Genomic DNA, 18,439 nt, shown 5'->3' with positions numbered 1-18,439 from the left:
CAGCAATGGTCATCAGACATTTTCAGTCATTATCATACTTGGTCAACCAGGAATATTTTAGTTGTTACCCAGTTAACCTGGATTCTATATACAATACTAAAACATACCTAGGAGTGTAAGAGAACAGAGGATAAAAGAACTAAAATAAAGTGAAGTTAATAAATTTCTGGACCTCATATTGCATTTAAGACATTGTAAAAATCAAGTAAGTAAGATTGAGGCATAATTGTTAGTGTTCCTAAGGTCTTCTAGACAATATATGTTAGTTAATCATAAGGAAAACAAGATTTTAGGTTGCATGCAGGGAAATGCTGAGTAAAGAAGAGTAAGAAGTGATCTTATGAAAGGTTATAAGATTATTGGAAGGAGTCACCTTCCATAAAACGTCAGGTGACTTTCCTTCTGGGTTTTTTCTCTTTCTCTCCCTTTGCACCACTACAACACGCTTGAGACTCACTGGACCTATTTCTCACTAAAAACTTGTCTAATAAGATTTGTTTTTGCCTGCATTTTAAAATGTTTCAGAAGTAAGACATGGCATTGTCATTGAAAAGGTTTATGCTGCAGTTTGCTACAGCTTTGTCAGGGTGAAATTTTTCCACAAAACTTTGCAACTCTCCTATTTTCCACACTTTCCTTGATTAATGAACTAGGAACACCCTCCCTTCCCTCCTCCTCATCTGAAGACACTTCCTCAGTGTTGCCTTCTGTTGCTGCTCCTTCTGAAGGTCTTGGAGTTCTTCCATGGTGAGCTCAGTGTTGTGGTCTTCCACCAACTCCTACACATCATCACCACTCACATTCAAGCCCATACACTTGCCTAGTGAGACAATATCCTCGACAATAGGCTCAGACTCAAAGTCTTCAAAATCTCTATCTGCAACTGAATCTGGTTGCAATTTCTTCCAGGTTGAGTTCATGGTCCTCAAAGACACTTCCTTCCAGGCTTTGTCTATGATCCTCAAGCAATGGAGATTATTAAAGTGATTTTTCCAGAACTCTCTGAGGGTTAACTCTGTGTCATACTTTACTATTAGCCCTCCACATGACATTTAATTTTCTTTTCAGAAAATTATTTTAAAAAACAACAACTGGGTTCTCAGAATGGTAAACAAGCAAAGGCTTAAGTTTTAAGACCCCACTTGCATTATTACATGACAAGAGAGTTAGCCTGTCCTTCATTGGCTTGTGCCCTAGCAGTGACTTCTCCTCCTTGGTGTCGTAGGTTGTCTTTGGCATTTTCTTACAAAAAAGGCCTGTCTCATCACAGTTGAACACTTGTTCGGGAATAAAACCCTCAGCTTCTACATAGTCCTTAAATTCCCTGACAAATTTATCAGCAGCATCTTTGTTAGAATGAGCACCCTCCCATGTCTCACGAAGCTATATATGTCACTTCTCTTCCAATATTTTTCAAAACACTCCTACTAGCCTTAAAGACATCACTTGGATCAGCACTCGTTCCAGAAGTATTTTCAGGAGGTCAGCATAAAACTGCTTTGCTTTCTCACAAATGATGGTCTCAAAATGCTATCACCAGTTAACTGTTTTCGTTTACCCAAATCAACAACACTTTTACACCTCTTCCATTGTTTGTGATCTTTGTTTCGTAAGCACTGTCACTCCTTTTGCAACATCACCTCCTTTATTTTTCAGTATGGTGCAGACTGTAGACTTTGCCATTCAAACTGTGCAGCAAGGTCAGACAAGCGAACACCACTCTCTTACTTCGTTACAAGATCTTTTTCTCCTTTATTGTGGCTCTTACAACGTTTCTTTTGGTTTGCCGCTTTCATTATCCTTCTTTGACTTCATGATGACTTATTTAATCAGAATATTTTAAAAAAAACAAAAAACGTTCACAACAGATTTTAGTGGGGGTGTGGACTGAGCGACATGTGTGAGCAAAATGTTTTGGGCAAACTTGGCATGGGCGAAAATGGTCGAAAGGTCGTTCAGCTCATCAGTCGGGCTATTTCAGGGTTCAGGCTAAACAACTTTGTTCGGGAACCGAGTTTATGTTCGACAACCGAGACATTTTTTCTCAAACAATATGTTTGAAAACCAAATAGTTCAGGAATGGAGTCATTCAAGAAGATACCACTGTATTTGACTTTATTTTATATGCCATTATTCCATATTTTAAGTAAGTTATGGATTCCACGTGAACAAAATTCCTTGAATTTGGATTATAAAAACAATCTTAAGTCAGTTTTGAGTTCCTCATTTTTACAAACCTTTCTTCATCTTAGTAATGCTGTGAGGATCTTAAAACATGATAATCAGATGGAGCAGTATCTAGTGAATAGGATCGATGAGGCACAACTTCCCATTTTAAGGCCTGAAGTTTTTCTTGGGTCATTTATGAAGTGTGTAGGATTCAAAACACAATCTTAAGTCGTGAAAAAACATTAGTCTTCTATATTGATTAATGCAGTTCTTTTCCTTACCAGTGCTTGGTGTTAGCACTCCAACTGATGACAATATCTTTCAGCTGTGATTTGGATCAAAAATTTTGTGATAAACTGCACTTCCCAGATCTCACCAAACACAAGGCAAAACTTTTTTTTTGGATATCAGCCATTCTTCGGTGTTGGTACAGGTGTGTAACAGAGATTCAACAATTGTCTCTTACGTTGAGTATGCTCATAACAAAAAAAAAAAAAAAAAACACTTCGTTGCCACTAACAATTCTTTCCAGAATTGGTTCATGAGCATTTCTTGTTGTCAAAGATTAACAAATAGTGACTCTCTCAACATGTTAATTATCCGAAACCTAGTGTCCAAGTTTTGAAACTTTTCCAATTTCGTAGATGTAGGTAATGATTGTTACATGGAGCTGTTGAGCCATTTCTCACATAGTCAACTTTGGATTGCTTCAAATATTAAAATATTGACATAGAAAAAGGCATAAATTTGCAAGTTCTTTTCCTCAAACCGAATGATAACTTTTTGCATAAAAACGTTATTTACTTTCCTACCTAATATTCTCTGTGATAATTCTTTGTATCATTAAAGTTTTGTGCTCTGGTAGTCATCACTATGGTCACAATTTTCGTGTTTGCAGCATCCCTAATGTGTTTCTTTAAATATTTGTTATACACGCACACTCGTATATAATTGATTTGAAAAATTGATATTTCACATTCTGTATTTTATTCCATACAACAACTTTATTTCTTTATTTTAATTTTTACTGCACTTCTTATTCTCACCCCTCAGTGTGGACTCCTGTACGTGGTGAAGGGAACTCCCAGGAAGGTTCTGTTCTTTCAGATTACCTCTTCTGGGATCTAAACATCCACCCACGTGTTTACCAGGGGAGGATAGGATCCTGTTGGTTGGGGTCCAACCATAACACACCACTTTGACCTTGAATTCCTATAGACAGGAGCCTTGGGGTGGCCCCCCTTGGATCAATCAGCTGGTCCACTTGGGCTATGGTCAACCAGGTACCAGTGTTGAAAGTTCTTAACAGGTGTTGTGGACTTTGTGTCTGATGCAGGTGTTTGGGTGTAGTGCTCACAAAACCCTGTCGTTGCTGCAGTGTCCTTGCTTGACATTGTAGTGCATCTCCTTATAGGGCTCTATGGTGGGTGGGATCAGAGGGCACCAAAAGTTTCTTTTCTCTTATGGATCCTCCAAACAAACATTTAAATAAAATAGTGAAAAAACAGTCAATAGGAAAACAATCACGTCTTGAAGATTCTGATCAGCAATGTTCAACATCTGTACCACCAGTTGTACCTCATTTTATTATCCTACATTCTCTTTCAGAGAAACCTTGAGGGCAAATGTCCTCCTTTTTTATTCAGAAGGGACTGTAGGGACTTGCTAGCTCTCCAAAGTCAGAAAAGAAGCTTTGATCTGGAGACATGTCAGTGGAAACATCCAACAGTTATTGTTGAGAGGGATTTGAAGAACATCCCGAGTCAGAGATTTTAGCTGGGTTCTCAACTCGAGTTTCTGCAGTGAGGCGTATCTCCACTCACAAAGATGGAGTTACAATACCGAACAATATCCTCATTCTGACATTTACATCACCACCTGCACCTGTCACCATCAAGGCAGGTTATCTAAATTGCAGGGAATGGCCGTACATTCCAAACCCTCTCCGATGTTTCCAGTGTCAGAGGTTCAGTCACTTAAAGACGTCACATCATAGTTGCCTGACATATGCTACTCTACACACCCTTCAAGGCGTTGCCATCCGTGTTTCCTTGGGTCGTACTATCACTGTTTGTAAATGGCATCCAGTGTAAAGATGTCGTTTAAATTGATATATTTACAATTCTTACTCTTCATTTTTAAACTAGAATATGTAAATATAACAATATGAACCAGTATTGGGCAAGAATGCCCTATGAAACAGGTATTCATTTTTTTCTGGGCTGCCATAACAAGTAGAGACGTGCATGTCATTTGTAAAATTTTTATGCTTTACTAAAATAAATGATGTCAAAAAATGTAACTTATACAAGCTTGGATGCTATTGGTGAGCTTTTCAGAAAATTTTTGATGAAAAATGTGGATGTAGGAGAACATATTTTAATTGATGAAGCATTAGTTCTATGGAAAGGATGACTAGGCTTTCGCCAATTCATAAAAACTAAATGTACAAGGCATCAAATTATTTGTCATGTGCAACAGTGAAAACAATTGGTGTGAATACAGCTTAAGGGCATACTACAGAGAATACCCAACAATCAATATTCTTTACTTGATGTTGAAGGAGTAAATAAGCTTACATCTAGTGAAAAATAAATAACTGTCCATTTATTAGAATCTGTTCTTGAACAAGGGTGTCATGTAACTGTAGTCAACTGGTATACAAGTACTTGATTGGCACATTTTTGAAAACTCAAAATATAATGAGGATGACTACTATTCACACTAATAGAGAAATCCCAAAAGAGCTCGCTAATGAGCATCTGGAGAGTCATGACACAGCTTTTGTTCAGTAATGACAACGCTCTGATAGTAAAATGGGAAGACAGAAGAGCAGTATATGTGATAACCACAAAATATTCAGCTAATTTTGTTGAAAAGGATAAAACTTACTTTGGGGGGGACCAGACAATTTTACAAAAAAACTATGCTATATAGAAAAGTTTAATGAAAACATGGGAGCAGTTGATAAAGCAGAACAGTTGCTGAAGCTTTATGAGCCAAGTCATAAACCCCATGCATGGTTTAAGAAGCTAGACCTACACTTGCTGACATGTATGCTGCTAAATAGTTTTCATGTTTACAAAAATACTGCAAAAAAAATTTACTTTCAAGAGGTATGTCGTAATGGTCACACAGCAACTGGTGGAAATGCATAATTCAGATGGAATTGCCACTAAAAAGAAATTTGTTGCTATCAATCCTCATGTAGGTTGCAAGCAATAGCCTGGAAAAAACTGTCCATGCTTTAGTTTCTATTCCACCCTTGCCTGGTGGTTGAAATATGCATCCAAAAAAAGTGATGCAGAGTGTGATATCCAAAATGGAAGGAAACAAGAAAGTGTTGTAATGAATGCTCTGAAAACCAGGTCAATGCAGTACAGACACTTTGAAATATGGCATAATAAATAGGATTCTTCCATTTACGTAAGTATTATAATTCAATAAAGTTATATACTAATATACTCGCATATTTTCAAGAACATATTATATAAGTAATACACTCATAAAAACAAAGTGTATAAAAATTAATTATTTTATTGGTAGGTGGGTAAAAATCATTTTACGCTACATGTGGCAATTTTCACAATTTGTACAGAAAGGGTTATTAACAAATTGTTAGAGTACAACAAGGACCCAAATTATGAATATATTTTCTATAACATGTTCAATAAATGCAAAGAGTTAGATTGCAATATGAATTTCAAATTTAATTTCTTGTATCTCATGTCCATTTCACTGCTGGCACAAAGATTTAAGGTTGTTGTTTTGAATTAAGCACAAAGCTACTCAATGAGCTATCTGTGCTCTGCCCACCATGGGTATCGAAACATGGTTTTAGCGTTGTAAGTCCACAGACATACCGCTGAGCCACTGGGGGCAAGATTTAAGGAAGGTGGAACATCAGCATGATAGCTGATTATTGCTGAAAATTGAAATAAAATAGCCAGAAGCAACATATAAAAAAAAACCACATCCCATAGTTTTGAGACTAAAAGATGTACACTTCACTAAAAAAATCAGGAAGAATGAGAATGCATATTCATTGTAAATAATATTCATTTTTTCTGTCAAATAAGTTTTACAAATCAGGAAGAAGAAAAAACCCTTATTTAGATCAAATTATTATTTTGTTTATGATAATGGATAAAAATACAAACAAACTAAAAAAAAGAATATTATTTTAAAACCAGTGGAGCTGAATTATGGGAAATTGAATATTAAATCCAAAACAACTTTAATTATTACCATTTTTATAATATCAAACATCCAACTGAGAAAACTAATGTTATATTTGTTTGTTTACTGCTAAGTACAAATCTGCAGGACAAACTATTTGTAATATGGGTAGTTACTGCTTCATAAGTTGTCGTCTTTTTTTATTTTACTTCAAGCTTGTTCAGTTTTCACATTTCAAACATCTGGAGTTTGATTCATACTTCCACCAAACTTGTTGGCCCTGTCTCTGTTATGGCAATTTCTCAGTGCTACTGTTTTGAACTGCTGATCAGAGAGAAGGCAACTGTTTGTTAGCACCCACCACCATTTGATTTTATTTCTAGAACAATGTACTAATTAATTAATTGATTAAAATACCACTAACTGCTCAGCTATAGTGGTCAGTTTGAATATATTAGTTTACTTAGAAAGGTTGGCAGTGATTTCTTTTGCTAATTATATTTATATTCACTAACTTAATACATATGTCAGCAGCAGAAAGTATACAAGACTTTACAAATCTACCTATTAGAAATTTTATCATTTTATCTGCCAAAACCAGACATAGGCCTGTCGATTGATACAAAACTAGAAGTGGTTACAGAACAGTTGGAAATGACTTACAGAATCACCTTTTAGCCAGAATTATGAGTTAACAAACAACTTTTTGAACCATTTACATTTGGACTCACTCAGTTTTGGTTTTAACACCTAAATATTAGTCCATAAGAACCAATATTGTACCACAAACTTTAATAAAAAAAGTAAAACCATCCTCTCCTTGTACTTTTCTGAATTTGACAAATTCTGGACTATATTAAGTCCATAAGAAAAATCCCACTTTACATTTGGGTCACACCTCTTGATTTATATCATTTGGGTGATACTGTGCCTCACTGACTATACTATAACTGAAATGATGTTTATTTATACAATGGCTGATTAACATAGAAATATCCTCTGAATTTGTAAACACATTAGTAAGATTAGATACCAATAAACACAGAATGGAAGTAGCTAGATACTACATATCTATTATTTTTTTTTGATAACACAGGTGGAAGGGGAGGGATAAGATGAGGATCATACCACTGGTAAGTGAACTACCAACCACAACCTAGTCTCTTGAGAATAATATTAAAAAAATCATAAAATTGGACAAATTTAAAAAGCATGACAAAATACACCTTGACATGAGTACTGTCAAATGAGAAGTGATAATTTGGCAAAATTCAATAGGAGTGTCACATGTGTCTAGAGTGTGTGTCACACTACTTTTGTTTGCTAGAGGGATGTTGCATGATGATTTACAGGGAGATGCATTTGAATCAGTTGATTATAAGGTATGTAAATGCTCAAGACGTGTTGCATATGAAAAAAACATTTGAGAGGGTATAATGTACCATACTGGAAGGCAATTTTTTTTCCCTTACTTTTTAAGAACTTTTCAGAATAAGGGCTTCTGGCTTGAAATTTATTAACTTTCTAAACTTTTATGAACTCTTTATACATATGTGATCAGGTGGAATTAGTGTGACTCGAGTTTATTTACCCATTTTTTTCAAAAAAAATTATATGATTCTGAAATTTAGTTGGTAATTTGCAAACTTTTGGCTAATGAGATTTGTTCAACCTCAAACTTTCTTTATTATCTAGCTAGTGGTACAATAAAATTTGTTTCAGTGATCATCTGGGTTAGGGGTTCTTTTGATAATCAAAATCCCTGTTCTGCAGATGATAGCATTGTTCCAATTTGTTTAGGGTGTAGTTTCTGAGTCTGTTGTTGTCCTAATTGTTTAGTCACAAAAATTTCTATACTTCACTGATGAAAAGTGAAAAACTGCCTTCCTTATGTTAATGTTTTTTTTGGCACTATATCATTTAATAATTTCATTACATGAAATGAAAGGCCTATGATATGTTCCTCCACCTACAAGTCTTATAATACGACAGCACTGTATTATTAAATAGTGTGGAACTGTGAACTTCAATATATAAATCTGTTAAACATATCATTAACACTTATACCTGTAGCAACACATAACTCCATTAGCGTATGTAATTCATCAAGTATGATTAACCTTCAGTACCCATGAACATATCATCTACTTAATAAATTGTGCCAAAATAATAAAGATTAAAATATACCTGAATGAAAAATTAATCTACTCTAGGAATAAATATATACAATTTTCTTCCTTTCTTACTATTTCTATACATACCTGAAGCTGTAATGATATTCCAGGATGGGAGTGGCATATGCGAGAGATTAGCTGAGAAAATGCTGTATAAAATAGATATGGAGGAAGCTTTTCCACAAAATTTGGAATGACCTGAAAAATTATTAAAACTGTGAATAAAATACAATCCATAGAAACTGGTATACTAGAAATTAAATCTTAAGGTATGGTTACTGTCTTACCTGTAATTCTACATAATAATAAAATAATAATACTTTTTGTTACCAAACAGAAAACAACAATGAATTGTAAGAACAGAAGAGATTTTATTTACTTTGGTTGTCATAACGTTTAACATCCTTTCCCACTGTTCCAGATTCTGAGGAGGTTTCTTACTCTTCTGGTGCTCTACAACTTGTGTGCCTAAGTCGAACCAAAGTGACAGCATCCTCGGCATGGAGTGAAAAAGATGTCTGCATCCATACTGTAGAGAGCGCCCATAGCACTGAACCATGTGGACAATAACTTCACTGAAATATTGACATCTAATAAATATACCATTGTAATAACATTCTTATCTCTTTACTTTCCACAAAAAAGAAGATGAGGGGGTTTACTAGAGATAAAAGATAGTATTTATTCGCCAAAATATTTTTTGTAATGAGTCTCAAACTTAAAAGTTGAAACAAAAACAAACTGAGTTTATAAAAAGTTTTACAAAGGATAAAATTGTGGAAACCATGTTAGTTTTCAACTCTTTCCATATACATCTCATTTGCAACCACCATGGTAACCACTATATTAGTCATACTATAACTTCTGATAATGTAAGAATATCTTCATGCTGTTTTGCAGAGTATCAGTAAATATTACCACTATTTTGTATCTAACAGAATGACTTTTTAATTAAGTATTTCTACTGAAAACTTCATCATGAACACATGAAGTCAAAATGCTGACTTCCAAGAGTGAAAAGTAATTTCAATCTTAAGATGAAAAATACTTTTATTTATCTGAAAATTGCAAATCTTCATCTGTACAATTCTAAAACCTTTTAAATTAGTATCAAATGCTTACCAACCTGAAGACACCATAAATAACTAGACAATAAATCTACATCATACTTTTCCTTATAGAATGATTGCATATTGTTACATAACAATACAATTTGTTTGTCCTAAATAGCTTAAAGCTATTTTGAAACAAACCTAATGAATAATCTTGCCATATAAGTAGTAAGTCACTTGGCAAACATGCAACTGACATTAGTGTATAAAATTACCTACCCCATGAGCATACCTTCTGAAGAATTGTTATTATTTACTAGGAAACAAAACTGTTTTCCAACAAAACCCAAAACTGGAAAGGAAAGGCATGTTAATAAACAACAGAAGTCATCAAAGCAAATGTACTTTCACTAAACTGAGATAATGGTCCCAGTAACATTAGACATATTCAGCTAAGTTTATTCACCACTCACACACTTGACATAGTTTATATAAACTTGTCACTGGTGTAATTTTTCTCGACATTAATCCCTTATTTTCCTTGTCTTCTACTTATATATAAAACCCTGTATTGCTTAATTACATATCACAGCCAAAGAAAACAGTCAAAACATGTACATGATTATAAAACTGCACAGCGACTTTCCAAACATCCTGTACTTAAAATAAACATTTGAAGTTTCCTATTAACATATTACAGTAATTTTAGAATGAACAAAGCATAATTTAAACTTAACATTATTCATCTATTTACATTTATTATCTTTTATTGAGCTTTCAGCTGTGTCTGAATAACAGTAATGCCACAAAAGTTGCAATCACGTGACACATGAGCAGCTCATGTTAGTATATCCAACAGTGGTCTTTAAAAAGTACAACTGTTTTAGTTTTTTACAAATAGTGCACCTAGTGTTTTGATAAAAATACACATGTACTGATTATACTTTATATATGTATATATTTGTTTGTTTGTTTTGAATTTCGTGCAAAACTGCTCGAGGGCTATCTGCGCTAGACATTCCTAATTTAGCAGTTTAAGACTCGAGGGAAGGCAGCTAGTCATCACCACCCAGCGCCAACTTTTGGGCTAATATTTTACCAACGAATAATGGGATTGACCATCACATTATAACCTTCCCACGGTTAAAAGGGCGAGCATGTTTAATGTTAATGTGACGGGGACTCTCAAAGTAATTACAGGTATTAGAAAATATTTCTTCTGTCTGGTGATAAGGTGGAGTGAGAAACTTCAAATTCAGAAATAATCCACGAAGTACAAATGACTCAATAAAGGAAACTGAATACTGAATACTACATGTTGTCTTCGTTTCTTTGTATCAGAAACATTACGTGAAAAGTAACACAACAAAATATGTTTTGTGAGGTGGATAGACTTAAAAGTACATTATTTTGTTATTTTGCTTCTCTTGTACTCCTGGAAGGTTCTACATTTATGTTATTTCCTCTGAGACCTGAATATCCACCTCGGTGTTTGCCTTATATGGAGACTGCTACTCCTTTACCAACGAATAGTGTGATTGACTGTAACATTATAAAGCCCCCATGGCAGGGTGGGCGAGCGTGTTTGGTGTGACCGGGATTCGTACCCGTGACCCTCAGTTCAGTCGAACACCTTAACACGCTTGGCCATGTCGGGCCATATATGTATATATACAGTCATAAACTTTTGCAGTTTGTAAAACAATTTTAAAATATTTTTAGCATAATATTTTTACAATTTGAGTTATCTATAAGTATATAAGATAACGTGTACACTCTTGCATAATTTTAAAGGTAATAGTTTTATACATTTAATTATTTTCCTACTGTAAATTGTTGCTTTGTTTTTGAATTTTGCATAAAGCTACTCGAGGGCTACCTGCGCTAGTTGTCCCTAATTTAAGACTAGAGGGAAGGTTGCTAGTCATCACCACCCAATGCCAACTCTTGAACTACTCTTTTACCAACGTACAGTTGGATAGACTGAACCATTATAACGCCTCCACAGCTGAAAGGTCAAGCATGTTTGGTAAAAGACTAACCTAGGTAGTTAAGGTGGTGTTTTGTAAAATATAATCACATTTCAGTTACATTATGTATGTATGTATATTATTACTATTTTCAAATTAATTTTAAATTTCAGTCATTATTCATAAAACAGAAAACTATGTGAACAAATATAGAAAATAATTATCTTTGCTACCTACAAATGTTAAGGTTTATACTTGCTTGGCATAAACTGTAAACATTGTTAAATTTAACACGAGAAAAATATAAAACAAAATAATCTTTTAAATTTTATATATGCATTTTGAAATGACAAAAAATATATAAATTATTATGTAAATGCCATAGAATTTCACTGCAATGTATCAAGGCTACCAACTAAGCAGCATTTGGGTCTAAAAAATACATCCAATCTCCATTTTGTCTATATTTAAAAAGGTGGTTCTTTAGTACTTAAGCCTTGCAAAGGCTGAGAAAAGAATGTGAAGGAGAAGTCTGAGCTTTTGATTTGCTATGTATACCTCATGAAGTGCAGTGGGTTATGTGTAAAAATATGGTTTCAAAAAATGGAAAAGGAGACAGAGCAATTATGGTGGATTCATTGAACAGAATGATATCTCAGGACACAGAAAATATAAGAGGTTCTTATTTTATATTCCAGCTTGCAATATTAATAATTTGAGTTTGTAACTCATAAGAAACTAGAGATGTTGTATTGTGAGCTTTATAAAATGTAATATGACCAAACACATCACATGACAAAAAAAACTGATATTTAGCAATCTTATTTTGATATTTATTTTCAAATTAAGAAATTAAATAATGTATAGTTTTATGCCAAATTTACTGACATGAATTTATAAAATAGTAGTTCAATAATATTTTGAATATAACTCTACAAACATGATAACATGCCCTCTGCCTCCAATCCATAGGGAAATTTGCCTCGATGGGGTTAATCACTACAAAAATTATGCTTTGCCTGAGTAGTAACAATATTATAATAAGTAATTTACATCAGTTCCTTATTCCTGGAAGGGATAGTAAATTAATTAGAGAGGAGACTTAGGGAGTAGACATCACAATTTTCATACTGTATAAAATTAAGAACTCAAACTGACATAATATTACATGTTTTTTAACATTTGATTTATTATCTTTATTTGTGACCATCTTTATTTGAAGATGTTGATACTACTATCATGATATTCTGTAAAAGGGTTGCAAAGTGCAGAAAAGGGTGCTTGTATAGAAAATGTTAAACATAAAAAATATAAAGACAAATTAGATTTAAAGGAAAAATAGTAAAATTTATCAGAAGATGTTAATTCAACAGTGTTTGTAAAATGCAACATAACCCTGAAATTGTCAAGCCAAGTCATTCAGCATAGATGTATATGATATAATGATGAATTTGTTTGATGAAGAAAAAATTCTGAGTGTGAAAAAACATATACTTATACTGTGTAAGAAATTTAGCAATAAAATATTTTGTGAAATAAACAACCTAGGCACACACACCTTTTCTTTTCTGATTTCTCTAATGTAGTCATAACTCGGTCATAATACTTGGCTAAATGGAAGTGACCTTCTTCCCATTCAGGCTGAATGGCAACCACATCTCGGTACATTAGAATAAGGGCATTACTCTCCAAGACAGCCGATTCTTCACTATATTTGGCAAGCATTAATGTTGCCTAATAAAGATAACAGAAAGTGGTATTACGATAAATGAACTTAATTATCTTAAATTATTTCATATGCTCTATATTATTCATGTGGTCCTAAGCAAAATTTATACAGAGATGGAACTACCACAGTATTCAGATTTGAATTTATTCAAAACACCCAATCTACATTATGATTTTATATCTACACACTAATAACCCAGATGGAAGGAGAAGATACCAATAGTTTAGGGTGATGGAATAATATTTTACATTATTTGATCAGACTGAAGCTTCAAATTTTACAGTTGAATAAACTATTAAAACTCTGGAGAATTTAACAGTGTAACAAAGGCAGTATATATTTCACAAAAATATTAGATATTTTGAAATGAGAATGGAAAACTTCAGCTTTCTTAAATCATAACTTACCATTAGAAAAGTTAAAAATGAAGCACTTATTATGTATTTTTGCTTTTGTTAAAATACCCAAAAAAGAAATACCATTGTTAACTCTCTCAACATGGGCTTGGTTGACTTGACTGACCACAAGACCTCTTTGCACTCACTTCTACTCTTTTTATATTTAATACTTCTAACTTTCAATACAGTGTATCTGTCCTCACAAAATTTGGCATACTTTCAGTTAACATTCCAAGTCATTCACATACAAATATCATATCTTTAGTGAAGAATTAAAAAAATAGAATGGAGATTTTTTCACGAATTTATTGAGCATTTACTTTGAATAGTCCACAAGCAAAGTAATTTTCATATTAAAATAAAAAAAAATACTTTTTGTCACCTCAAGAATCTCAAATTTCCTTTGTGTAGTCCCTATAATCTCGTAAATAATACATTTCAAACAATTTTTGTTCCAGTAAAAGTTTATAGTTCATGTTATATTCTTTACCTTATCTCAAAATAAAATCAGTCAATTTTAGATACCTTGTAAGCACCAGAAAAAAACAACCAAAAAAGTACCCATCTTTTCTTTCTAGAATGACTTAAATTGTAACATAAACCTACATTCTTTTATCCCAAGTAGTTTTAAGCTCATAGCAGAATGATTTATAACTAAACCACTATCCCACCATTATGAGATGTTAATCACCTGGGAAACATGCAGCTCACATTACATTAATGAATTACATTACTTGTGAGTTGCTTGCTCATGAAAAAAATATTACTTATTTTGTCTGAACTAAACTACACTAAAAGGATACTTATTTTTACACTTTAGTTACTTTTATAAATATACATAAAATATACATGAAAAATAAAATGCTTAACCATTTTCATTTTTTCTTGCTATTGACTATTAAAGAGACTTCATCCTAATTATGCTAGACTCCTAATAGTAATGCATTTAATAATTTGTATTTAATTAAATAATGCACCAAACAATATAGATTTCTCAAAATTTTCCCTGGCTTTCCGGCTATGTGACAAAAGTCGTTACAAATTCATTCAACGTAGTTGTTAACTTTCTTGTAAGAACGACGTTTGTACTCCGAGTGACATCAACATTTCAGAACATTGTACAATATGCCATTTGATACATAAATACCTTGACTTTCTATTGATCATAGGTAACATATCATTAAGCATAGAGAGAACAACTGATGAATTATGAAAGGCATGATGTGACAGGAAGGGTCTGATTTTCTCTTTGATAGCTCTGTAACCAAACAGAATTGAAGGCTATAAAAAAATCTGGTTTGTCTGAGTCATGATGAGTTTATAGAGAGAAATTTACTTTGAATTTTTTACTTTTCTGAATAGTGGTTGATAAAATATGAAAGATGACATGCTAGAAGAAAAGGTGTCTGAACAGAAGAAATACATGATTTTAAATATTGTAGAATTTAAAACTTATACACTATTAAAATATGCATTATTAGCTATGCGATTCTAATTAGTATAACACAAACACAAAGTAGTTTAATAAACTTCTGAATGTAAGACACTTAAACTTTGTATCTTATACATTAAAGAATAACACACAATATTAAAATAGATAAACAATCAATCACATTTTAAATTCAGGCCAACCTACAGCCTATAAAATGTTGACTCTATTTGGTTGGGGCCAATTGAAAGTGTGAGAGTTGGCAGGCCATAACATTTCTTTCTATAAAATAAACCAAAAAGAGTCCTTTATATTTTCTACCAACTATAAAACTAATCAAATTTCTATTAAATTGTGATATAGAAACTCTTAAATTTAATAACAGATGAAAAATAATTCATCAGATAAAAAACAAAAACTATCAAATTTAAGCACTATAATTTCATGTCATGAGCTGTATGGTGAGTTGGTGAACCAAATCTGACCTGCAGGCCACATGTTGTATACCTCTGTTCTACATGTTTAATATTTTCTACATTATCATCAGCAAAAAGTACTTAAGTAATGTAACATAAGTGTTAAAACTTCTGTATAAGTAGCATCCATTATTACCTTGGCACAAGCAGCAGTTTCTTTCTGTTTTTGAGCTGGGTTATTCTTGAACTGAGAAACATCTGGAAAATGTTCCTGAATTCCTTTCTGAAGAATATTGATAGCTTGTTCCTGTTCATTCTGTATAACAAGTCACAAAATAAGCATACAGGTAACCAGAGTACTAGCTGGCTATTAAAATTTTAGAAACATGACAAGTTTGCATATCATATAACTTTTGGTGTATCATCCTATTTAACTGATATCAATATCTACTGAAAACTTAAAAAACATTTAAAACCTCAATTTTTATATACATATCAATTTTGACATAGTTTTAAAATAATATTGATTTACTACTGATTCACATGTATGTTTCTACAAATATCTTGTACAACATCCGTTTTGAAGATTCTTTACTTGATAACACTGTATTATCAACCCTTCTGTTTCATTTAATTTTAATATCACCAGAGGAAGGGTGTTCAGGCTATTTATCATTTTTTGTGGTATAAATTTTTATTCTCCATTTTTCTTTAATACTAGACCACAGTAAGATGTAACAGGGTCATTCAGTACAGTGGTTACAAATCTACATTATCACGAATAAAATACAATATTAGGCCTAGATGAGTAATAACAAAATATTATACAGATAGATCAAAGACTAGTTTATCCCAAGTACAGTTCAAGAAAAGACTTAGTTGAATAACAGGATTATTCTATACAGAGATCTTAGTTCACACTATCACAAGTACAGTTCAACATTAGGCACAGTTGAATGGAAACAGGATCATTTAATACAGTGATCTAAGACTATATTATCACAAGTACAATTTAATATTATGTTAAGAAAAGTGACACATGATCATTCAATTTGAGGTGTTATAGTTTAAAAGTCAGATATAACTTTTCAATCAGTAGGGAAAAAAATATATAGAAAGCTAGTACATCAGAAATATATGATAATATTTTAAAATGTAAGATTTTTCATAGAAAACTTACTGTTCATTATTTTAACCCAAACCACATAACATTAAATACTCAAAACAAATCAAACTCACTTTAAACTATAAATCTTACAATTCAAGAGAGCAACACTCATTTGGAAATTGTTAACTTTCATGTAATCTAAAACCTACAGTGTTGAATTTGTTCACAAGTAAAAGTAAGTTGAAGTTAATACCTACATCAATGTGCCCTCTATCTTATATTGATAGTGTTCATAAACACCTCTGCACAATACTGACATTTTTTCGAGACAGACCCAATCCACAGTCCCTCCCTTAGACATGAATGTCTGCATAGACTGTGGACATACTAAAGAAATATATAATACTAACAACATAGTGAGGAACTGCACCACAGCCACAACAGGCATGTTACACACTCAGAAACTAAACTGTGCAGTGGATGTGGAACTTGAAATGATATGTTATAATCACTGGCCAAGCCCCAACCACATATCCAAGGTATCACTGTTCAGGGTTGGAATCACAGGATCATGGTTCCTAAATCCCATGTTGGTGGATAGGGCATTTGGATCATAATATATATATGTGTGTGTGAGACAGGATGGATCCAAACCCATAGCTACAGAGTGATGCATCTGGAATCATAAGAAGTAAATAAATAACACCAATGTGGACAAGCCCTTTCCTCAAACTGAAGAAGTCCAAAAGCAAAACCACAGATTTGGAATAACATGACACTGCATGCAATATTTAACCTGAGGAAACAGAACTTATCCAACCTGAAATTACAGACACTCATCCTCTCTCCCTAGCCAAGTGGGCAGCATAAATTCCATTTGTCCCTGGAATTACTGGAAAGATATGGAACAAACTGTGATGAACTAAAAACACAGAATGGGACTACTCTGCATCCACAATTATGAAGTGACAATGAACAATGTACTGAACCAACATTAATCAAGAAGAAAGACCACACCAAACCCAACTGGATAGCTGAGTGTCGAAACTGAACTACTCTTACGAGTAAGCTCCTGTTTAAGCTGGTGCTGCTCCTACCAAAATCTGGAAAAAAAAACAACACTCAAAATCCTGAGTAGAAAGGTTTCTAACTGGGGGCAGGGGTAGTGCACATTAGAGAAGTCCTGAAAAACAATGCTTTAGAATCAGCAAAGTAAGTGAACCAAATTTCCTAAATTTCTAAAAGTAAACTGACCCTGATTTATTCAATTCACTGATCAGCAGAGATGGGGAAGAACCCCTTATGCTTTATTCATTATATTTTCTGAGTGGTAATCCAGCATAGTAGAGTATTACCACTCAGTCTGTCTCTGTGTGGTTGTATGTGACACCATATTTCCACAGAGCCTGTAACAACCTAGATAAAGTATACTGTGTCAGTAGTTGCTAGAGTGAATTTGGTTTGATAAAAGCACACTTGATTGGGCAACACTCACCAAAAAAGTAGAATTTTGAAATTAAAAAAAAAGAGAGAAGATTAGTAATGCAAATACTTACCTTTCAGTATAACCTAGCAGATGAGGTTAACATAGATGTTGGGGTAGTAAAAAAACCCTCAAAGAAAGATAATGCCAGATTATGTAAATAATGTGAGATAAAAGTATTGGGGAAGGTTCACACACAAGCTCAGAATGTCCTCCAGTGAGCAATTCAACTGGGCCACGATGAACATAGAAATGTGATGAATCTGATAAGTTGAGACTTGTAGAATTTTCCTTGTCTTCAGAGAGAGCCCATAAAAATCAATATGGATCAA

The 18,439-nt window shown here is 33.2% G+C and overlaps 1 protein-coding gene across 1 annotated transcript; it reads right to left on the bottom strand.

Moving 5' to 3' along the window:
• Window positions 1-8,537: 8,537 nt before the first annotated feature.
• Window positions 8,538-15,827, bottom strand: LOC143242779 (serine/threonine-protein kinase atr-like). Its single transcript, XM_076486264.1, has 4 exons — window positions 15,713-15,827; window positions 13,103-13,278; window positions 8,902-9,097; window positions 8,538-8,720 (listed from the first exon to the last, which is right to left on the bottom strand). Exons 2-4 carry the CDS (start codon window positions 13,267-13,269, stop codon window positions 8,553-8,555), a joined length of 531 nt encoding a protein of 176 aa, XP_076342379.1. The 5' UTR covers window positions 13,270-13,278; window positions 15,713-15,827; the 3' UTR covers window positions 8,538-8,552.
• Window positions 15,828-18,439: the final 2,612 nt, after the last annotated feature.

This window comes from Tachypleus tridentatus, unplaced genomic scaffold, assembly GCF_004210375.1.
Source record: "Tachypleus tridentatus isolate NWPU-2018 unplaced genomic scaffold, ASM421037v1 Hic_cluster_2, whole genome shotgun sequence".
NCBI lineage: Eukaryota > Metazoa > Arthropoda > Merostomata > Xiphosura > Limulidae > Tachypleus > Tachypleus tridentatus.
Note: the sequence above shows the minus strand (reverse complement) of the source record. Positions and strands in the feature narration are given on the sequence as shown.